The sequence below is a fragment of the Myotis yumanensis genome, unplaced genomic scaffold, assembly GCF_028538775.1.
Source record: "Myotis yumanensis isolate MYYU_CA2020_CCGP unplaced genomic scaffold, mMyoYum1.0.hap1 SCAF_6, whole genome shotgun sequence".
NCBI classification, from domain to species: domain Eukaryota; kingdom Metazoa; phylum Chordata; class Mammalia; order Chiroptera; family Vespertilionidae; genus Myotis; species Myotis yumanensis.
In genome coordinates, this window is record NW_027223757.1 from 44,261,144 (window position 1) to 44,285,613 (window position 24,470).

Genomic DNA, 24,470 nt, shown 5'->3' on the forward strand with positions numbered 1-24,470 from the left:
GTTACTGCCCCAGAAAACCAAGCAGCACGGGCTCCAGGCCGGCACTAGCGCCAAGCTCTCGCGAGAGCCTCCCTCCCTCCTTGAGCCTTCGTGAGCACCAGTTTCCATCCACTATCTCGGTGCGACCAGAGGCTGTCTCCTCCCAGCCGGCTTCCTCCCCCGCAGCGGGGCGGGCCGGAACTTTTATCCATAGGAACGGGTTTGCACAGTAGAGTGTTGCCGGCCGGCGTCAAAAGGAATTGGGTGCCATCCTCTTCCTTTTACCTTCGTCGCGGCGGAGCGGAGCTGAGCCGATCAGATCGAGGAGCGCGGTTACCGGGCGTGCTGGGTCTATGGTCGCTCCGCGAGCCGCTCCGCCGGCTGGTGCTTTTTTATCAGGGCAAGCTGTGTTCCATGGCAGGGAACTTTTGGCAGAGCTCCCATTAGTAAGTGAGCTTCCTCCTTCTCGCTGGGGCTGGCTCTTGGGGGGGCGGTGATGACGGGGCCTGCGATTCCCCTTGGCCTAGAATAGCCCCTGTCCCGAGCGCCGCGGAATCTCCCGGCAGTCGGTGGCGGCCGGAAGCGGGATGCGTCTTTCTCTGGCAACTCCCCTCTCCCCTCCCTTTGGCTGCGTTGGGGGGCGGGGGGGGTGGGGGGGCCTAGATCTGTGAGCGGGAAGCGTGGGGGAAGGGGCCTCTGTCTCCGGTTCGGAGGTTTAGGATTCTTGGATTAGCTAGGCGCGGAGGCTGGGCTGGGCTGGCACAGGTAGGGGAGCGTGGCACAGTTCAGAACTGGGCGCTGGCTCTTCAGGACCTGGTGGGTCACCTTTTGCCTGGGATCTCGCCAATGGGTCGGTATCCTACCTCGTCTTTTGTCATTCACCTCCTGTCTTGAGTGGATTTAATGTCATTCCGAGAAGGAGTCGGGCTTGTTTCTTCTCTTTAACCGCCTCCTGCCAGTATTTTATGTCTACACGGAGCTTTATGTTGGTAAGGTATAGGGCAGGTGCTCTCAACATTTATTTCATTAATCATCTGTGCCTGATATTTTAAGAGTGTATTTATCAGTGACGTTGCCGATTTCCTTCACCTTTTTCATGAATAAATTTTTGTTTCTGTCAATGACCATTGAAGAGCTAGAGTAATATTAAAAACATTTCCCCCTACATACCTTTGTTTAAGCAGTCAGGAAGGTGGGTGATGATGGGGCTAATTGAACTTTGACTAGACAAGTGGAAGATGAATACAACCCGATAAAGATGATATCTTAGTGTAAATACTCTCTAATGCCAAGAGAGCATTAGTAGTTGTAATTTAAATTTTGATTCTGTTTAAAGATTGGATTACAGTGTTCTTTTTTTTTTTAGCCCTTTGCAGAAAAAAGAAACAATGGGCATGGATACCTATTTTCAGAAAAGCAGATTTTCCTCTTGTTGTAAAGTGATTCTGTGGAGATGAAATGCTAAGAAAGCTTTACGTCTGATAGTTTTATTTTATTATACTGTTTCACTCACTGAAATATTTGGGCAAAATTAAAATACAGGAAATTTAGGTAGTGGAGAAGAGATATTCTGGGAAACTGAAAGGAGGTGAGAGAATTGACAGCTGTTTGTCAGAATTTATAGGGATTTTTCAACTTAAAAAAATAATGTATTTGAGGGTTTTTGAGGGTTTTTTTATTGTAGTTGATTTCTAACTTCATGCCATTGTGATCCAAAAAGATGCTTAGTATTATATCAATCTTCTTGAATTTGTATAGACTTGTTTTGTGCCCAAACATGTGGTCTGTCTTTGAGAATGTTTCATGTGCACTTGAGAAGAATGTATATTCTGTTGCTTTGGGGTGAAATGTTCTGTAAATATCGGTTAGATCTATCTGATCTAGTGTGTCATTAAGGCCTCTGTTTCCTTGTTAATTTTTTGTCGGGAAGATCTATCCAATGATGTCAGTGGGGGTGTTAAAGTCCCCCACTTGACTGTATAGCTGTCAGTCTCTCCCTGTATGTCCATCAAGAGTTTTTTAATGTACTTGGGTTCTCCTATATTGGGTGCATATATGTTTACAAGGGTTATATTTTCTTGTTGAATCATTCCCTTTAGTATTACGAAGTGGCCTTCTTTATCTCTTGTTTTGTGAAGTCTATTTTGTGATAAGAAACCCTCGCCAGTTTGGCTCAGTGGATAGAGCATTGGCCTCCAGACTGAAGCGTCCTGGGTTCCATTCCCGTCAAGGGCAGGTACCTTGGTTGCAGGGTTGCAGGCTCAATCACCAGGACCCGTGCAGGAGGCAACCAATTGATGAGTCTCTCTCACATCCATGTGTCTCTCTCTGTCTCTCCCTCTCCTTTCCACTCTCTCTAAAAATCAATGGAAAAATATCCTTGGGTGAAAATTAACATAAAATAATAATAATAATAATTGTAATAGAATAGCAGGAAATTTTCTGAAAAATAATATCAAGGAGAGGGTATTTTCCATACTAGATTTTAATTAATTAATGTTATATGTTTTTAAATAGTATGGTATAAGGAGGAAAAAACAAAAATAGGAAATTATAAAGAAAATTCAAATATAATGATAAAATTATACATTAGGAAATATTTTGGTGACATTTGGATAACCATTTGACAAACATTTAGCTGGATCTCTATCTATATCCTATACCAAAATAAATTCTGGATGGATCACAAATTTAAAGAAAAAAAATGGGTAAATTTTAATATGTATATAAGTGATTCAGATTACTGTATTACAAATAAATATTGAGAGATCATGCTAAACTTTGGAAATATTTGCAACATATTTGATAGACAAATGATTTATTATCCATAATAAACAAACTTTAGATCAGAAGAATCTCCTAAACAAAACAGATGAGTATCTCATTTAAAAAATGGCCATATTAGAATTATAATGTACAAAAGAAGAATTCTATTTGACTAATAAAAACATAGAAAATGTTTAACTTAAGATGTATACTTAAATAGCCCAGCCAGTGTGGCTTAGTGGTTGAGCTTTAACCCATGCACCAGGAGGTTGCTGTTTCGATTCCCCTCAGGACACATGCCTGGTTGCAGGTTTGATCCCCAGTAGGGGCTCTGCATGAGGCAGCAAGCAGATCGATGTTTCTTTCCTTTTTTTTTTTGAAATCTTCACCCAAGGATATTTTTTCCATTGATTTTTAGAGAGAGGGGAAAGGAAGGAGAGATACAGAGAGAGAAACATCCATAGAAGAGAGACACATCATTTGGAAGATTGGCAATAACCCATATGGTTAAATTCTTTAAGACATGCCCAGGTACTGTTAATAGGAATGGAAATTGTTGTGACTTATGGAACTTACTAGGTGTACCAGTTAATAATGGCGGATTTTATAATAAAAAAAACCACGATAATTTCAAGAGAAACATCAAAAGTGCTTTTATTCAAAGTAATGTCCATCGCTAGCTACACATTTCCCCCATCTTTCAGGTAGTTTGTGGATACTGTCCCAATAGAACTTTTATTGTTTTGAGGCAAACCATTCAGAGACCCAATTTTCCACTTCTTCATATGTTTTAAAGTGCTGCTCAGAAAGTGCATGTGCCATCGATCAGAACAAGTGGTAATCTGAAAGAGCAAGGTCTGGTGAATACAGCGGGTGGGTTAATACTTCCCAGACAAGATCTTTTAACGTGTCTTTAACTGGTTCTGAAGTGTGTGATGGTGCGTTATCATGAAGCAAAGTTACTTTGCCATGTCTTCTGGCCCATTCTAGTCGTTTCACGATCAAAGTGTGGTTCAAATTGATTATTTGTTGTCGGTAGTGATCAGTACTAATGGTTTCACCTGGTTTTAGAAGCTCATAATACACCACACCTTCCTGATCCCACCAAACGCAGAGCATTGTCTTCTTTCTGAAGCGATTTGGCCTTGCAGTCGATGTTGATGGTTGACCTTGATCAACCAATGATTCTGTGCATTTGGGATTCTCAAAATAAATCCACTTTTCATTGTCAGTCACAATTTGATGCAAAAAAGACACTCTTTTGTGCTGTTGAAGCACCATTTTACTGATGACTTTTCAGTTTTCCATTTGTCTTTCGTTCAGTTGATGTGGCACCCATTTTCCTTTAAAATCTTTCCCATTGCTTGTAAATGATCGGAAACTGTTTGCTGAGCAACGTTGAATCTTTCTGCAATTTTTTTTTGAGTTTGACACCCATCTTCATCCAATAATGTTTGTAATTCTTGGTCTTCAAACTTTTTTGGTTATCCTGGACGATGTTTGTCTTTCACATCGAAATCATCACTTTTAAAGTGTTTAAACCAGCGTTCACAAGTATCTTGAGATGGAGCATGTTCACCATAAGCTTCCTGAAGTATATAACTTTTTCTTCAAAATAAAGTAATGAATTAAAATTTTCTGCAAATGCTCTTTTTTTGGCATGTAATTCGACATTTTTAAGCATAAAAATATCTATGATGTTAACACCTTCAGCAAATTTGACATATAAAGTTTTGAAGCTTGCTGTCAATACAACAAAATAGCATACATATCAAATTGCATATATATCAACATGTGTAACTCTATCGAAAAAAATCTACATCATTAACCGGTACACCTAGTAAACTGACAATTTATATCAAAGTTACCAGCAAAACTGGCCCATCAGTTCTACTTCTATGAAATTATTTCAGATGCATTATTAATCAAATATATAAGGCTAAATTTCAAAGATATTCATTAAAGTATTTCTTGCAATGGAGTGGGGAAAAATAACCTACATGCCTATCAATAGGGATTAACTAAATAAATAATGATTCAATCCATAATGCTGTTCATCAATTTAAAAGAATGCTGAATAATAAATTCAGTGACATTAAAATACTTCTAATACATAATGAGTGACAAAAGCAGGTTGCAGAATAGTTTTTTTTGTGAGTGGTGGGGGGGAGTCATCTCATTTTCATATCTGGTTAAAAATAGTAGACTTGACTAGGCAGGAGGAAGGAGGCTGTCAGTGAATAAATTCTGAAGCAGCTTTTAACATGTTTGGAATGGTTAGGTAGGAAAATTAAATACTCCAATTACCCATGAACAACTGATAAAAATATACTTCATCAAATTCAAGGCACCATCAGTTGGTGCCAAATAACTTCACCATTATTTTATGTATTACTAAGAAAGAATAAAAGTAGGGCCACTTAAAAGGCTGAGGCACCACTGATTGTAAAATGCATCTTTTGTCAGAATCATAGTATCAATGAAAATACAGTAAAACTAATGACAGACTGAGAAGGAAGAGAGAAAATATAAAAAATTTCAGGGCATATTTACCAGCAAAATATTCTGTGTTGGGAGTTTCAAGAAATGTGGAAAATAATGTCTTTCAGGGTTATGTGTACTTTGTGTTTCTCAGAATGTTAATAACTTGTTTGATCTTAGAATATTTTCTATGACTTCGTTGATTTTTCTATAGCATGTTTAACATCTTTGCTTCTTCTAGTTTGCAATGGATTTTGGATGAACAAGATCTGTTGAAGGAACGCCAAAAGGACTTAAAGTTTCTTTCAGAAGAAGAATATTGGAAATTACAAATATTTTTTACAAATGGTAAAAATAATTTTTTAATTAGTTGAAATGGTACAATTGATTACCTCTGAATTAAAATATTTTTGTGCAGTAATTTGTGATGAGCTGTTTTAGTCCCTACTTAATATTTTTATTTATACATGTAACCTTTTTACAACTCCTATTCATTTATCTTTTTTTTACGTGATCTAAATAAAGTCGTTTTTGAATCTTAATGTCAGAAACATTCAAGACAGTTTCAAAGTATTCCTTAATCTTTCTAAGCCTTTATGATGCATTATTAAACTCAATTTAAGATTGGCTAGAGCACATTACTTTGAGGATAAATGATTCTTTGGATTGACATCCTGTATTGGGCATTCCTATCTTATAAGTTTGCTTTGGAGGGAAGGGGATTTAGTGGCAAAAGATTCTTGCTCTGCTATATGGTAGCTTTGTCACATGATCTTTCTAACCTTCAGTTCACTCTTCTGCAAACCTACCTCTTGTTTTGAGGATTCATTATGGATTTGTAAGTAAACTTTATAAGTTGGTAGTTATAGTGAGTTTGATAGGTATGTAATCTTTTCTTTTTATATTCTAAAAATAATATGAGAGGCATTGAAATTCTTAGAAGGTAGAGGAGAAATTCCTATCATTCAACTTCTTTAATACAAGAATAGTGTTTGCTGTGGGGCAATTCAATTTTTTGTTTTTATTTATGCATATCCATATATTTTTGTAAATTCTAGTATTAACACTGTTATCCAAGTAAAGCTTTGTAGGATGTGTAGGTTTTTCCTCTATGTTAAAAATGAATATAGTTATGATTAAACCACATGGATACCAGAAAATACATTTAAAACTTTTTCTTTTTAGTTATCCAAGCATTAGGTGAACATCTTAAATTAAGACAACAAGTTATTGCCACTGCTACAGTCTATTTCAAGAGATTCTATGCCAGGTAGGACTGTTTTATTTTGGGAATGTTATGCTTATTTGAGACTCTTACATAAGTTTGATGAACCTTAGTATAGATGAATCATGTGTTTGCCATAGATATCTTAATTTTTTCTAGTGTTTTTTTCTATATGTAACTTTGTTTTACTGTTTTTTAGGTATTCTCTGAAAAGTATAGATCCTGTATTAATGGCTCCTACATGTGTGTTTTTGGCATCCAAAGTAGAGGTATGAAATAATTTTCTATTTTTCATCAAGTATAGTCAGTGTGTGTTGCCCCAGTTTTCACATTACCTATGTAAAAATAATAATAGATGGTGATTTATGCAAAATACTGAAATTTGTACCAAAATTAAAGAAATATACACATATCTGTATTTTATATATTCATTTAATAAACAATTATATAGCACTTACTGTGTATCAAGTGCTATTTTAAGTCCTTTTACAACTATAACTGACTTAATTTTCATAACAAAGAGATATATCCTATATAATAAAAGGGTAATATGCAAATTGACCCTAACAGCAGAATGACTGGGAATGACTGGTCTCTATGACACACATTGACCACCAGGGCCAGATGCTCAACACAGGAGCTGCCTCTTGGTGGTCAGTGCGCTTCCACGTGGGGAGCGCTGCTCAGCCAGAAGCTGGCTCATGGCTGGCCAGCACAGCAGCGGTGGTGGGGGCTTCTCCCGCCTCCACGGCAGTGCTAAGGATGTTCGAGCGGGCCTAAGCTGTTATTGGATATTGCCCAAGGGCTCCTGGGCTGCCAGAGGGATGTCTGACTGCCAGTTTAGGCTTAACCCCCCGAGGAGCAGGCCTATGCTATTAGTCGGACATTCCCCAAGGGCTTCCGGGCTGCCAGTGGGATGTCTGACTGCCAGCTTAGGCCCAGTCCCCCTGGGGAGCAGGCCTAAGCCAGCAGGTGGACATCCCCCAAGGGGTCCCAGCCTGCAAAGAGGGCACAGACCAGGTTGAAGGACGCCCCACCCACCTCCCTCCGTGCAAGAATTTTCATGCACTGGGCCTCTAGTCTATAATAATAAAAGGGTAATATGCTAATTAGACTGGACGTCTTCCAGATGTCATTCCAGGCATCCTTCCTGAAGAAGCTGGGGCGAGGGGAAGTCAGCCTGGGTCCTGGGTGCCTGCGGCAGCCGGAGGAGGGAAGCCCAGGTCCTGGGTACCAGAGGGAAGCCGGGGCCAGCAGCCAGGGGAAGGAAGGCCTACTCTGCATCGGGCCTCTAGTAGATATATAAATGAGGAAATTGAACTGCAGAGAGGTTAAGAAATTTGCCTAAGATCATGGAGCTGGTAAGCAGCAAAGCTAATATTTGAACCCTGGGAGTCTAGCTCATAAATCCCATGCACTTAACTGCTTTGCTGTACTGCCTCTAAGAGATTTGTTGTTTGGCACTAAGTAGTATTCCATAAGTGCCACAAGTTCTTACTATAACTGGACAGTATCCTTCATTTGCTTTTTATGTCCTACTGTATTCCCTTCCTGCCTCCTAATGATTGACTTCTCACCAACCCATAGGGAAAGCTAGGGGAAGGCAGGGATTGGGGGTGGCTCTAGCTACATAGATTCTAATGAGGAATCATTTTGGCAGTGAGAGTAGAGAAATTAGGTGAGGGAGAGAAGAGAGATGAAAATTTGCACGTGAAACCAAATCTTTGGCCACCTTATTTACCTTTTCAGCATTTTTAAGAGAGCTCAGGTAAAATGCAGACAATAGTAGCAGATATTGACTGGTTTACATAATAATCTATGTAGTCTTTAGCATTATGAAACTTTTGTGTTATGTTTCTGTTTTTAGCTCACAGCTTTAGAATAGTAATTGTATTCTTGAATATTGAATGTAATTTTAACCAAGTAAGTTTACATTCTTTTTTATACTCATTTTGAATTTTATTTTAGCCATTATTTAGGATTGTTGATGATATCTTTCCTGCATATTACCTAAAATAATGAGAGTTGACTCTATTAGAAATTATATTAAGACAAGCTTTCTAGAGGTTTAAGGTTTTCTAATTGTAAGTGATAGTTTAAGGAGGCAGAACCAGCTTTGTTGTTGTTAAGTTTTTCAATGGAAGACAAAATGTTTATAAAAGGCCTGTATTGTGGGGTGATTTTTCCAAGTATTATCATGTAATTTTATGTATTTGAAGCATAATCAGTATGGGAACCTAGACGAAATTTTATAAACTTCTCTTAATTTGTCTTGTTTCTTTATATTTTTTGTTATATGATTTTCTAAGTAGAATCCTATTTTACAATTTATTGAGTGAAAGTTTTCGCCTTAAGAATTTTGCATAGCCCAGCTAGTGTGGCTCAGTGGTTGAGCCTCAACTTATGAACCAGAAGGTTAAGGTTCAATTCCTCCTGGTCAGGGCATATGCCCTGGTTTTGGGCTCAGTGTCAGTAGGGGGCATGCAGAAGGCAACAGATTGATTCTCTCTCATCATTGATGTTGTTATCTCTCCCTCTCCCTTCCTTTCTAAAATCAAATATGTGTGTGTGTGTATATAATTATTTTTATCCAAAAAATAATAAAAAAATTATTCCTAAAAAATGTATCTTCATATTTGGTTATAGCTTTATTTTTTTTTTCATCTTTATGACCAAATCCTTCTTTGTTTTGTCCAGCTGTGTGAAAATTAAATGGAAATGGTACTTAAGAAGATGTCTCAGGTGTTTACTTTTTAATCTTAGTTATTATAGTTTGAGGTTTAAATGTGAATATAGATATATATACATACATACATGCCCCGCTGCCCTCCCTTGTCCAAGGATAAGGATGTAAGTTGAAGGTATTTGAATAGACTAGATTTAGTTTAGTTTCTTTGTTGGCTAAGGAACCAATTCTTAATTTTTGTTTTAAAATGAAATGAAGCCCTAACCAGTTTGGCTCAGTGGATAGAGCAGACTAAAGGGTCCCAGGTTCGTTTCCAGTCAAGGGCATGTACGTTGGTTGCAGGTACATCCCCAGTAGGGGGTGTGCAGGAGGCAGCCAATCGATGTTTCTCTCTCATCGATGTTTCTAACTCTCTATCCCTCTCCCTTCCTCTCTGTAAAAAACTCAATAAAATATATATTTATTTAAAAAAATAAAATGAAATGAAGGCTTTAGTAATCTTTTTTTTTTTTAATATATTTTAGTCATCTTATTAGGTTGATTACATTAAATGAGGCAATATATGTAAGGTGGATCACCTCGTAAATTTTAGTCATTTTTAGAATGGTGGTATATTAAGCTCAAAGAAGAAATGGGAACTGACATTGGAAGTCTTATACTATATCATTCTTCTCTTGCTGTTTCAAAAAGAATAATTGTGTGGTCTTTTGAGTTCTTTTGGTGATATTAAAGTTTATTTTCTTCAGAAATTCAACTGCTTTATTACTAAATGGCATGAAATATTTGTTAGTCCAGGTCCAATTGAATAAGAAGAACATTTAATATTCTTGCAATTAAGGGCAGAATCTAAAAAATCTCCTTGGAAGCTAATTTGAGTGCAGAAAACTATCATGTCCCTGATTTCTAATCTGGTATCTTTCAGTGATGTTAAATTAAAATTATTTAAACACTTAAATTGAAGCAATTTTAAGGAAAGGTAATACATTTAGAGATTTAAGTACATCATACCTCAAGTAGGTAGAAGATGAATAGACAATATAAATATGAGGGGAGCCCTGGCCGATTTAGTTCAGTGGTTAGAGCGTTGACCCTCAGACTAAAGGGTTGCAGGTTCAATTCCAGTGAAGGTCACATACCTCAGTTGTAGGCTCCATCCCCGGACCCAGTTGGGATGCCTGCCAGTGGCAACCAATTGATGTGTCTCTCTCACATGAATGCTTCTCACATGTTTTTCTCTCTGTCTCTTCCCTCCCTTCCACTCTCTCTGAAAATCAATGGAAAAAATATCTTTAGATGAGGATTAAAAATAAATAGATAAAATATAAACAAGGAGGAAACATAGGAAATACTCTGTTTTGAATAGATCTCAAATACCCTTGAGTTCATTGGCTTTCTATGTACCTGATCTTGACCATTTTTTTTTTTCTCTAGGAATTTGGAGTTGTCTCAAATACAAGACTGACTGCTGCTGCTACTTCTGTATGTAAGTGCAAAAAGTATATCCTGCTTTAAGGATGTAATTCTTAGGAGAGCTCTGTAGGGCATGGATGTTTTTCAGTTTATAAGACCTGTGACAGATTATTTGGGTTTATTAAATCTCCTGAGGTCACTGACATTCATGGCTATTATACTTGACGAAAAATAAAGTTAAGCCCGGCTGGAGTGGTTCAGTTGGTTGAGCACTGTCCCATGCACCGAAAGGTTGCTGGTTCGATTCCCAGTCAGGGGCGCGATCAGGCCAGCGCAGGGGAGCAAGCAGTTAGGGGGTGATCAGGCCAGCAGGGGAGAGCAATTGGGGGTGATCAGGCTGGCAGGGGAGGGCAGTTGGGGGCAATCATGACACTTGCTCCCCAGCACTGGCCTGATCTTGCCCCTAACTGCTTTCTCCCCTGTGCCAACCTGATCTCGCCCCTAACTGCTTACTCCCCTGCCAGCCTGATCGCCCCTAACCACCTCTGCCTCGGCCCCCACCACCGTGGCATTGTCTGGAAGGAAGTCGGATGTCCGGTCAACCCGGTCTAATTAGCATATTACTCTTTTATTAGTATAGATATTTATGTGAACAGATTCCTTCTAAGCTAAACGACCACATGGAAGTTTTGGCTTAAGAATATTGGATAAAAAAGTTATTCCTTAAAAAAAAAAGTATCTTTTCATATTTGGTTATAGCATTATTTAATTGAGGCTCTGTAATTGTAATATGGATGGGGGCCTGGGACTTCCTGCCACTCATTCTGCTCACCTAAAAGCAAGAAAATCTGGGTTTCTAAGTGTCTCCAAGCTCCCTACTAAAAATGATTAAGCCCTACCTTTAATACTATACAAAGTGTTAAAGAACTTTGGGGTTAATTCACTTTCTCATTTACTGTTTTTTTTGTTTGTTTGTTTTCTCTAGTAAAAACTAGATTTTCATATGCCTTTCCAAAGGAATTTCCTTATAGGATGAACCATGTAAGTATATTGTATCAAGTAAAACTATTTGTCAAAGTTGCATATAAACTAGCTCCATTTTACATTGGAATAAACTGAATAGTCTCCTAGAAATGGCAGTTCCAAATATTACAATATAGACTTTAATTCTAAATGAAAGCTAAATTGTTTCTATTATTTTAAAAAATACTTCATAGCAATGGTTATAAACCTTGGGTGTCCATTAAATCACTTTGGGAACCTAATAATACTGATGTCAGGACCTCTCCAGACCAACTAAATGAAGATTTTCAATCTTGAGGTCTGGGGACTGGTATTCCTAAAAGCTCCCAGGTGATGCCAATGTGCAGTTGGAGCTACTATGGAATAGTATGAAAATCATATTTGAAATTTTACATTGTGTTAGAAGATAAATCTCTATTGACATTCATATAGGCATGTTGTTTTCCACCTTGCAAGGGATTTCTTCATTCCATTTAACTTGTATTTATTTTGTTTCTTTTTTTTTAAATTAAATCTTTATTGTTCAGATTATTACAGTTGTTCCTCTTTTTTCCCCCCCATAGCTCCCTTCCACCCGGTTCCCACCCCACCCTCTGCCCTTAACCCCCCCCCCCCCCCACTGTCCTCATCCATAGGTGTACAATTTTTGTCCAGTCTCTTCCTGCACCCCCCATACCCCGTTCCCCCTGAGAATTGTCAGTCCACTCCCTTTTTATGCTCTGATTCTATTATATTCACCAGTTTATTCTGTTCATCAGATTTTCTATTCACTTGATTTTTAGATTCACTTGTTGATAGATTGTATTTGTTGTTCATAATTTTTATCTTTACCTTTTTCTTCTTGTTTCTCTTCTTAAAGAACACCTTTCACCATTTCATATAATACTGGTTTGGTGGTGATGAACTCCTTTAGCTTTTTCTTGTCTGTGAAGCTCTTTATCTGACCTTCAATTCTACATGACAGCTTTGCTGGGTAGAGTAATCTTGGCTGTAGGTTCTTGCTATTCATCACTTTGAATATTTCTTGCCACTCCCTTCTGGCCTGCATAGTTTCTGTTGAGAAATCAGCTGACAGTCATATGGGTATTCCCTTGTAGGTAACTAACTGTTTTTCTCTTGCTGCTTTTAAGATTCTCTCTTTGTCTTTTGCTCTTGGCATTTTAATTATGATGTGTCTTGGTGTGGTCCTCTTTGGATTCCTTTTGTTTGGGGTTCTCTGCGCTTCCTGGACTTGTAAGTCTATTTCTTTCACCAGGTAGGGGAAGTTTTCTGTCATTATTTCTTCAAATAGGTTTTCAATATCTTGCTCTCTCTCTTCTTCTGGCACCCTGATAATTCGGATGTTGGTACACTTGAAGTTGTCCCAGAGGCTCCTTACACTATCTTCATATTTTTGGATTCTTTTTGCTTTTCCGGTTGGGTGTTTTTTGCTTCTTCGTAGTTCAAATCTTTGACTTGATTCTTGGGATCCTCTAGTCTGCTGTTGGATCTCTGCATATTATTCTTTATTTCAGTCAGTGTATGCTTAATTTTTAGTTGGTCCTTTTTCATATTCTCAAGGGTCTCACTAGATTTCTTTAGGATCTCACTAAATTTACTGACAGTTTCTAGAAAATTCTTGAAAAACGTTATAATCTTGGTTTTGAACTCTATATCCAGTTGTTTGCTTGCCTCCGTTTCTGTCATTTGTGAGCTGTTTCTTTGTCTCCGCATTTTGACTGCTTCCCTGTGTTGATAGAGTGGCTTTGTGTGCTAGGTGTCCTATAGGGCCCAGTGGCTCAGCTTCCCCAATTACCTGAGGTGGACACTCTTGGTGCACTCCTCTGTGGGCTTTGTGCACAGTCTTGTTGTAGTTAATTAAGCCTTGATTGTTGTTGGTATCACTGGGAGGAATTGACCTCCAGGCCAGTTGGCTGTGAGAATCAGCTGTGTCTATGGTGGGAGAACTTCTGTGCTGGAGACACCCTTCTGGGGCAAGACTTGCTTCAGTGGGGCTTTGGTGCTCACTGAGTCTGCCCCCTGAGTGTGTCCCTTATGAATCTGAGGAGTTGTAATCTGGATGGTCCCACTCTGACCACTGGGTACACTGGCTCTTGGATCTCTAAGGAGGTGTTAATTTAGCCTCTGCCTGAGGCTACCCAGCAGGAGCTACAGAGAGATCTGCAGATTCCTCTTCTTTGTTTGGGGTTTGGAGGTGCCCAGATGAGGCCCAGCTGTGAAGCAGTGCAAGCTGCTGTGGGGCCTTGGGCCTTCTTTTGGATGTTTGGGTCCCTCTGACCCAGCTGCAGTTTGTTAGGTAATTTTAGATTGCAAAGGGCCAGGCCATTCATATGCAAAAGCCTCTGCCGCAGCTTGGGTGGGGCGGGGTCTCAGGGAATCAAGAGGGCGGAGCAAACAGCTATGGCTGAACCTCAGCCCTGCCCTAAGAGGCCCCGGGTCTCTGTCCCTGGGTAATCGCTGTAAGCACCTCTGAGAGAAAGCCGCCCTCAAGTTCCACCCGATGCCAGACAATACAGTTTCTCCCAGTATGAGTCTGGGTCCCCAGAGACTCGCCCGGAACTGTAGTTCAGAGCAGTTGGGAGCTTGTGTCTCCCTCCTGATTGAAAACGACAACCGTGTCCTCAGTTGCCAGCCCTTTCCACGTGCGCCTCTGTACCTCTGCACTTTACTTCTGCACCTCTTCTTAGTCTCAGTGTGCTTTTCTCTAACCTTCTAGTTGTAGAATTTCCACTCAGCCAGCCTTCCTGGGGTTCTGGATGATGTCCGTTTTGTCTTTTAGTTGTAGTTTTGAAGTGGTTGTGCGAGGCAGCAATTTCAGGTGTTTACTTATGCCGCCATCTTGGTTTTCTTTTGTTTCACTTTTTAGTATTCTTTCCTTTTATTGATTTATAATATAATAAGAATAACATTTAAGATAATTGCATTTTGTATATTGTAAAATCTAAAGTTTATACTGGATATTTTAAATAAAAATAAGTAAGAATGTTCATGAGGCTGGGTTTCTTTAGGGATTAAAATGCTTTATAATCATAATTGTATGCATTATGTAGTAATCGTTTTATTGCATAAGTTAATTCTAATATGAGTTACTATATTTATGTTCTTGATTTAAAAATTTTTAGTAAAAATCTGTGATAAATTACTATGCCTAGAAATCGGTGTTAGACTAAGTAGATTCATCTAATTTTATTTCATGTTGACATTTATAATCTTTTTTAAACAGATATTAGAATGTGAATTCTATCTTTTAGAACTAATGGTAAGTATATTTCTTCCTTGTGATTAATAGAATAAAACTTATTTAGTGAAGTTAGAAATTATTTAAAGAAATATTTGTAGGGAGGTGCATTTTAAAACCATCTAAGTGGTGTGATACATGATGGTGAAATCATAGTACCTAGTAGCATCATCACCTGTATCCTCTTAAATAATTTGTATAGCCTACTTAGGATGGGAATATTTTTCTGTTCTATAGTAAGTATAATAAAAGGATTACAAGCAAAACGGTCAGGACATTAAACCACTGTCAATTATTTGCACAATTTGTGTAAGTTTGTGGTGTTATTTAAAGATAGATATGTCTTTGGCAGAATTCTACTCCTCCAGGTGGGAATTACAGATTTATAGGCTAATAAGAGGTTTCAGTGTGTTGCAGATGTGACACTTTGAGTCTCTAAGGGAGTGGATGCTGACTGACTGCCAACCGATTTGCCAAGGTATATTCCAGAGAGAGCACTGCCTTCTCTATTATAATAGTTTAAGGCTGCCATACTGGTTTCTTAAGACAATAAAGAGGGAAGCAAGCATGAGTTAGAGAAATACATAATTATAAATCAGTAGGGTAATGATAAGTTTTTTGTGTTGTAATAAATCTGTTTTTATACATACACATTTTTTAAACTGTTTCTAGGATTGTTGCTTGATAGTGTATCATCCTTATAGACCTTTGCTCCAGTATGTGCAGGACATGGGCCAAGAAGACATGTTGCTTCCCCTTGCATGGTAATTAGCACAGAAGTTATTCATAGTGTAACTTGTTATTAGCTAAGAAGATTGACGACTAAATATTAAGTTTAGTATTTTTAAAATAATTAAAGTAGTGCCCCAAGATATTTTATGTTGAAAAAATATATACTTATTGAATTTTAATAACTATATTGGTACAAATGATAAAAATCTTTAAATTATATATTTGATGAATATTTTCATTAAAATTTGATTATTATGAAAAACACTGTTGACATAAAAAGTCAATTTATCTTTAAAATTATCAGAATACTTTCTGGTGGTATTCGGTGTACATATTCATTGTATGATTTCTGGTTTCCTTTATGATATTCTAATTTTTGAAAAATTAGAAGAAAATCTTTAAAATTTATTGTGAGGTTTTAAATTTTAAAATATATTTAGCTATCATTTTATTCATTAAAATATGCTTATTTATTGAATCATTCATGTATCCATCTTAAGAGAAATAATGTGTACAAAGATGGCAAATACAGCCCTCTCTGGAAGGAAATGTGTAATCATATGAGGTAGTTCTGCTTTCAGTAATAATATGGTTTACATTTCTATAGGAGGATAGTGAATGATACCTACAGAACGGATCTTTGCCTACTGTATCCTCCTTTCATGATAGCTTTAGGTATGTAAGTGTGATTTACCTTTATTAGTTTAATTGTTATAAACCTATTTAGGTCATCCTAAAAGAAATTTCACCTTGTAGTACTTTTTTTTATATTTCATGAAGTAATAGACTAATCCTTGCATGTGAGTTTTCAATAATATGAACTAAACTGTCACAAATCAGGATTATTGTCCCCCTTCACCCTCCTTTTTTTTTTTTTTTTTTAATCATTTAAAATAATTTTAACCAGTGTTTAGGGGGAAAAGTTCAGAATAAAGTCCTCAAAGGTTGAGTAAAGGAGCCTCTGTGGTCCTTAACGCCTTTCTGGAGGGATAAGTTAGCTACCATTCTATTATCTGTGGAAGGCAGTACTGGGTTAGAACACAGTCTTTGGAGTCAGATGACCCTAGGTTTAAACTTTGCTTCCTTTATAGTTGTGGAAAAATTATCTAACTTTTCATAGTTTGTTTTCTAAATTGTAAAATATGGGGATACTAGCAGCTCCATACAGACTTGTTCTAAGAATTAAATGAGATACCTTATAGAACACCAAATATTGTCTGCCTTATATTAGGCACTTATTACTTTTTGTTCCAGTTCTTTTCTCTGTTGATAGCCATGATTCTATCCACTTGATCACTTCCCCCATTCTTTAACAGTCCAAACTTACTGTTTTCTCTTTTTTCAAGTATTCCTTTAGTGTTAATGTTTCTTATCCTTCTCATATCAGGGGTGGCATATAAGTTATACTTACATATTTTGAAGTTTAATTTCACAAAATTTATTTAAAATAACAATTAATGACAAAAATAACCTGTTAATTATAAGCAAATTTTGCTTTAAAGCATTTTAGAATTAACGGGGTATTAATTTTGACAAATGACATAGGGACCTGAAATTTTGTCCGTTAAATCCAAAGTTCGTTAAATCGAGGGCTCACTGTATTGGTAATTAGTACCTTTCTTTAGTAATTTCATACCCATAATCTTTTTTTTGTTCAGGTTACCACAGTAGTCTATTTCCTGACCAATTGGCCTCCAGCATCCCTGTTCTTAGGGAGCCAGTCAATCTTCTCCACACTTGAACTTGGCTACTAGTTCTCAACCAGAGATAATTTTGTTCTTCAGGGGATGTTTGGCAATGGTTTTGGTTGTCACAGCTGTGCTGAGATGCCACTGGCATTGGTGGGTAGAAGCCAGGGATATTGTTAGTCTCAAAGAATTGTCCAGCCCACAATGTCAATGGTGCTAAGGTAGAGAAACTCTGATGTAGAATTTTGCCCCAATGAAAACTTTTTTTTTCCCAATGAAAACTTTTAAGTGCTTCTCCCAATTTTTGGATAAAATATACAACTTCTTTTGACCATTTATATGCATGCCATTTTCTGCTCCCACTCTCACCTATTTTTAAGACTTGGCTCAGATTTCACCTTTAGCCATACTGTCCCCCGACTAACCCTCCCTATATCATCTCATGCTGGGTTCAATGTACTCTGCATATACCCTTATGATGTTTTCCACTGTGTTTTAATTACCTGTTATAATTTCAGTCTTTAAGCTTCTCAACCCCTCCTGGATCTAAGTCCTTTATAGCTCCATTTGACTTGGTGCAACCACTGCAACCATTTACAGTTAAGTCACTGATTGCCTAGAATATCATCCTTAGCAAAGTCGTATGTGTAAGCACATCAGGGAACATAACTCTTAACAAGCTAGGGTGGAATCCAAGTAACCAAGCTGCTCAGTAGGAATTATATTGGGCAAAATTATGATGTAGCTTGTTATCTTTGAAATTTTTATTATCTTTGTTAGTTGTATATCTATTCTATATATATAAAAGCCTAAGCAACTGAATGACCTGTTGACCGGTCGCTATGACACACACTGACCACCAGGGGGCAGACACTCAATGCAGGAGCTGCCCCCTGGTGGTCAGTGCACTCCCACAGCCAACCTCCCATGGCCCCTCCCCCTGGCCGGCTAACCTCCTGTGGCCACAATCGCCGGCCAGGCCAAGGGACCCCCCCCCAACCCATGCACAGATTCTAAGATCTATTTTATTACAACACTCAATTCTGTACTAATGTGCCCGTTTTCACCTAATTTGATATACTAATAACTTTAAAAAGTAGTTCTGGTTGGGTGGTTCAGTTGGTTGGACATCCTTCCATGCAAGGTTCAATTTCTGGCCAGGGCACATACCTAGATTGCTGGTTCAACAGTCAGGGTGCACACAGGAGGCAGTTGATTGATGTTTCTCTCACACATCTCTCCCTCCATTCCTTCATCTTTCTAAAACCAATAAACATATCCTCATGTGACATTTAAAAAAAGGCAGAGTCAACAAACTACTTTTAGTTGAAATATCAAAACATGATCCATATTGTTGAAATTTATTAGTATATTGTTTGGCTGAGATTTTTGTTTTATTTATTTATTTACTTACTTCCTCACCCGAGGATATGTTTATTGATTTTAGAGAGAGGAAGGGAGGGGAGAGAGAGAGAAACATCAATGTGAGAGAGAAACATCAATTGGACTGGGGATTGAACCCACACCTAGGTATGAACCCTGACCAGGAATCAAATCTTCCACCTTTGGTGTATGGCAGGCACGTCAAACTCACGGCTGGTGGGCCACATGCCTCGTTAACCCTAACCTGCCACGGGATGACACTCCAACCAACTGAGCCACCTGGCCAGGCATTTTCTTTCTTTCTTTCTTTTTTTTTTTTTTTAATCACACTGACTTCCGATTATATTGTATACTACTTTGTATCATTGTTCAGAGATAATTTCTCTGCTTTACTTTCCTCATTGACTTTTTCTCTCTCTAACATGCCCTGACTCTCAAGGCAACTGCACCATGCCTAGCACACTGAGGAGCTGGAAATGTCAAGAACCTTAATATGGTCTAATAATTTTTTTCTGTCTGTATGAGGTTAAATTGATGGCATGGTCAATGGTAACTATTATATGAATCTATGCAATTTTCTAAAAGAATATTGGAAAATGTACATGAAAAATGTAAGAGAAAATTTTACCTTTAGTTCTGAGTCCACACATTGTATGTTTCTAGTTAAACGTGGGCCTTTGTCTCTTATTTTCTTTCCAGCTTGCCTACATGTAGCCTGTGTTGTACAGCAGAAAGATGCCAGACAGTGGTTTGCTGAGCTTTCTGTGGATATGGAGAAGGTATTCTTTAAAATTCCCTTAGTGCAGTGGTTCTCAACCTTCCTAATGCCACGACCCTTTAATACAGTTCCTCATGTTGTGGTGACCCCCAACCATAAAATTATTTTCGTTGCTACTTCATAACTGTAATTTTGCTACTGTTATGAATCGTAATGTATATATCTGATATGCAGGATGTATTTTCAGAGTTACAAATTGAACATAATTAAAGCATAGTGATTAATCACAAAAACAATATGTAATTATATATGTGTCTTCCGATGGTCTTAGGCGACCCCTGTGAAAGGGTCATTCGACCCCCAAAGGGGTCGCAACCCACAGGTTGAGAACCGCTGCCGTAGTGGAATATAAACTTGAACATTTTAAAGTTAATGTCATATTTACTAAAATCTTAAGGCTCAGATCAGGCTAAAAAGTTTTTGGTAAAAAATAAAAAAGGAACATTTTTAGCAAGAAGACTAAGGTTCTCTTTCTCTTTTCATTTTAGGTTAAGCAGAATGGTAAACTTTTAGTTTGATTAGTTGAAGAGCAGCCTCTAATTTTCAGGATTATTTTAAAAGCTACCTAGTGACCACTAAATGGTACTATAAACTTCTAGGACACAGGCTATCTTCGGGCAAAGCGGTTTTTGCCCTTTTTTCTATCTTTCCTGCTGAAATGTTAATAGCATTCAAATTAATCCAAGGTTAGGTCTACTCAGGTGAAAAAGAAAGAGCTAATTTGGAAACTGGATATACAGATTTATAGCTGCCAATTTTTTAGCACCTTAACTTGTTTACTATAGTTAACAGAATCAAAACAATATCTTTTTGCACTACTTTCCATTAAATTGTTTGAAACTACTGTATAGTGGTAAACTTCATGATTTAGACCTCTATCCCTAGTACCTCACTGTTTTCTTTTGGTTTAGATATCAGCAGATGGAAGGAAACTAACTGCAGAGAGATGGATAAGGATGGACAGGGGCATACATGTTAACAGATGAGAGGCTAGAAGGAAAAGCCTAAATAGCAGATATAAATACTACTTTCACATTTGTCAGGATTGTCTAGCCTGAATACTTAAGGACAGACACTGTCTTTTCACTGTTTCTGAGGCATGCTGGATGTGTATTCTTTATATACTAGATGTTGCTTTACATTGTCACTGAGAACTTTTTAAATATTTTCTTCTAGATTTTGGAAATAATCAGGGTTATTTTAAAACTATATGAACAGTGGAAGAATTTTGATGAGAGAAAAGAGATGGCCACTATTCTTAGCAAGATGCCAAAACCAAAACCTCCTCCAAACAGGTACTTTGTAAACTTTAATTATAGATTCCATTTAATTATATATTTCATACATATTATCACATTGTTTCATAGATTACATTGTTGTTTTTTTCTTAAAATTTCTCCCAAAACTTCACAATACATACTAATTTTTTTTAAATTTCTGACTTGATAGATTAAGAATGTCTCGTTTTAAAATATTAATTGGATCATCTGTTAGTAACTTCCTAATGCAATGGCAGGTCTATTACAGGTATCCCTCAACATATGGCTAGATACTATACATAAATTTAAAAAGGACAGAATTAGGCCAGTTTATCAGAAATTCAGAGATAAAGAATTCTGTAGTATTCCAATGTCGGTGTGACTGTGTCATCTTTTTTATTTTTCCCCGATACTGGCTGTTATCCTGTTTTATGAATTAGATTATTGATCTGATATTGTAAAGAAAAAATTTTAGCTTTTGAGTGCCCCAAATGACACCCAATAAACATAATCTTATTAAATATGAATCACTTGTGCTAAGGGGGCTTTTGTTGTTGTTTTAATAGGATCTGTTCATTTAGTTTAGTGGTTCTTCGCTTTCACTGTACATTAGATCATTGGGGTAGGAATCAAGGTCAGAAGGGATTAAACAAATAGTGCCCATCCTAATTAACTTATATTTAAGTTATCAAACATTGAGATAGATTTGTAGGTCTGATAAGTTAATGTCACTGTTGGGAAAAAATAAATACTTATACAAGGAGCTGTTTTAAGGCAGTCATTCAAACAGCTACCTTTGGATGCATTTTTTGCAGAAATTCCCTGAGTGATTCTCCACTAGTGGCAGGGCCTGAAGCTGCAAGATGATGATGGACAAGATAAGGCAATAATCCTATTGCCACAGATACTGGTATTTTCAGTTTTAGTTATTTTTATTTTGAATATTCAGCATTTTCCTGGAAATTACCATATTTTTATTTATAAAGGTTTGCTGTGTTTACATATGATTTTAGTATGCCTTTGGATAGTAATTTTTGGGTGGAGAATACTTCTTGATTTTTTATAGTTGTTTAGTAGAAATAAGATTTTATATGTAAGATTTAATTTTATAGGAAATTTGTTCAGAAACTCTAATCTATATGTTGAGTGATACCTGTAATGACAATGAAATCCCATACCCTAATTTAAATTTTTTGAGTGTATATGGACACCAACTTCCAGAATGCTCGTTATGTATGAGGGCACTAAGTTATATAAGAATAAAAATTTAAAACCAAATGTTAGTCTTCTGGATTTAATTTTTCCACATCTGTGTCTTACAGTTGGGAATGTTTTTGTTTTGTAAGTTTGTACTACAGAATAACTAATGTTAAAATTATTAGTAGACTTATCAGGGTGTTGAAAATGAATCTTTTAATTAGTATAAAATCTCTTTCTTCCCCACTTGAACAGTGAAGGAGAGCAGGGTCCAAATGGAAGTCAGAATTCTAGCTACAGCCAATCTTAAAACATTCCGAAGAATTCCGTAGTGGACCAGTTGGAAATAAACCATTGGACAGATTTCAGTAATGTCTTCAATGGAACACAAATGAACATGAATAGCTTGTTTCTGTCAAGCATATTGGGAAGTGATTTTATTTTTGCAAAATAAGGTTTTCCTTACCTAATTTGATTCTAGTACATAATTGATTAAAGGCTCTTGATTTTTTTAAAGTTTGGAAAGGTTCTAAGGGGACCTACAGACAGACATTTCAAAATTAATAGCTTTTGCTTAGTATAATTTTTCTTAATTTGGATAATAATTGTAGTTTTTTTTATTAAGCCAGGACACATGAAGCATAATTTGTTTAAAATTCTCTTTGGTCATTGAAGGACCAAAAAAGGACATAAAAAGTGAACTATATGAGGGGTTTTCTCCCTCCTTAACTTAAACTTTAAAACTGTATTTAAGGAATCAAATCTTACAAAATCCTGGAAGATTTTGGTAATGATATTGATAATTTCAGGGAAATTAATCAAGTACCTATTGATTTTAAAGTGTATTTTATTCAGTAGTTTTAGTATCTTGCCATGGAAGATACTAGCCCAGCCTCGCAGAAAAGTGCAATATGTATAGCATACTTTGACATTTTAAAAGTTTTATTAATTCTGTAACCATTTTGAAATGCTGGGCAAACTTTTTTTAAAAACCTACATGAAGTTATTTGCATTTGACTCAGTTTAATCAGGCATTTAGAAAGCTAATTGGATAAAACATAAAATGGTTGAAATTTGATAACATTTTAATGTTAATTTTTACTCTACTGTGAAAAGTTTTTTATATGACATACACACTCTAGTTTATTTTTATGTCTTAGCCTGGATTTACAAATTTATTACAGGTATCCTGAGCCAGGAACACAATCAGGTTTCAGGCCAGTTTGATACTGGCTATTCTTAATTCTCACATGAGCGTAGGATTTAAGACTAAATGTTATGTCAGTGGGACTGTGCTGTCTGTGGAACTTAATAAATTAATCATTTTCTTCAGACTTGAAGGAGAGAGATAAAATTTGGAGTCATAGGATATTGATGTACAATTTAAGGATTAAAAAATTTTATGAATCAATTGTGAACAATGAAATTACATGTTGATTTCGTAGTATAAAACTGCAAAAATAAAAGTACGTTCTCCAGCTATATTGACCAGTGTCTTGAATATTTATCTTTTTTAATCTGCCTTATGTTGTTTTCTGAGAAGAGTCCTTCTTCTTTAGACAAGTATTAAAGCCTCCTATAGTTAATCAAGTGGGTAATTTCAAAAGGTTTAAAATTAAGGCTAAATGTTAATCACTTGTGCTAAGGGGGCTTTTGTTGTTGTGAAGAGTAGCAGAGAATCTGGAAAGGGAGATTATGTATAAAGTCAGTATCAGCGACAAATAAAGGTCTCATGGACAGGATAAGATAGATAAAAGAAAAAAAGCTTTTCTCAGGTCTGAAGGAACTAAGATTGGGCTTGTGTTGGAAGAGAGGAGTGATTATATGTCATAATCATTGACTTACCCAGATGGGTCCAAAGAGGCACAGATGGAAGAAAGCACAAATATTTTACCACTAGCACACTAACAAGTGTAAGGCATTGCTAAGGAATATACTCATGCTAGTGGTTAAGTTTAAATATATATACATATATATTTTTTTTTAATGATACAGAAAATGTATATTTTCAAGTGTCTACTTCAATGAGTCTTGATGATGTATGTGTCAGTACATCAAGATATAAGGCATTTCTATTACCCTAGAAATTTCCCTCCTTGCCTTTCCAGTTAGTCTCCTTCCCTCAATAGAAGCAACCACAGTTCTGATTCCTATTTTTAAATTAAAAATTATTTCACTACCATGCTGGCCACAACACTGCCATAAGTCTTTGGATGCTGTTAATATATTTTCATTGTTTATTATTTCAACTACTTAATAAGGATTTCAGATTCTTGGTATTTTAAGGTCAAGTCTGTTTATTAATCTGGTCTAACTCATAGCCTCTGATTGGTGTGCTAACACATATGCACATGATTAGGAAATCCAAATAGTAATTTGGTTTTTTTTGGAATACTATTGAACTCTAGTAACCTATTTAAAAATTAATTCCTGGAATCCCAACCCTTATATTTCCATGGCAAGTCACTAACAGTATCTCAATCCTCAATAGCCTGTGCAAGTAGGCAGGGGGAAGTAGTATTCTTTTTTTCTTTTTTTTGTAGAAAGAGTGAAACATCTGTTTGTTGTTCCACTTATTTATGCATTCATTGGTTGATTCTTGTATGTGCCCTGACCAGGGATCAA

The 24,470-nt window shown here is 36.8% G+C and overlaps 1 protein-coding gene across 2 annotated transcripts; it reads left to right on the forward strand.

The window, feature by feature from the left end:
* Positions 1-252: 252 nt before the first annotated feature.
* Positions 253-23,327, forward strand: CCNC (cyclin C). 2 transcript variants are annotated; one of them, XM_070418026.1, is made up of 13 exons: positions 253-425; positions 5,468-5,574; positions 6,412-6,496; positions 6,651-6,720; positions 10,569-10,620; positions 11,533-11,588; positions 14,794-14,829; positions 15,481-15,572; positions 16,148-16,215; positions 19,311-19,390; positions 20,566-20,684; positions 21,464-21,558; positions 22,101-23,327. In XM_070418026.1, exons 1-12 carry the CDS (start codon positions 394-396, stop codon positions 21,513-21,515), a joined length of 849 nt encoding a protein of 282 aa, XP_070274127.1. In that variant the 5' UTR covers positions 253-393; the 3' UTR covers positions 21,516-21,558; positions 22,101-23,327. The 2 variants fall into 2 exon arrangements, with proteins under 2 accessions (XP_070274127.1, XP_070274126.1); XM_070418025.1 differs by lacking the exon at positions 21,464-21,558 and having other exon boundaries at positions 379-425.
* The last annotated feature ends 1,143 nt before the right edge of the window (positions 23,328-24,470 follow it).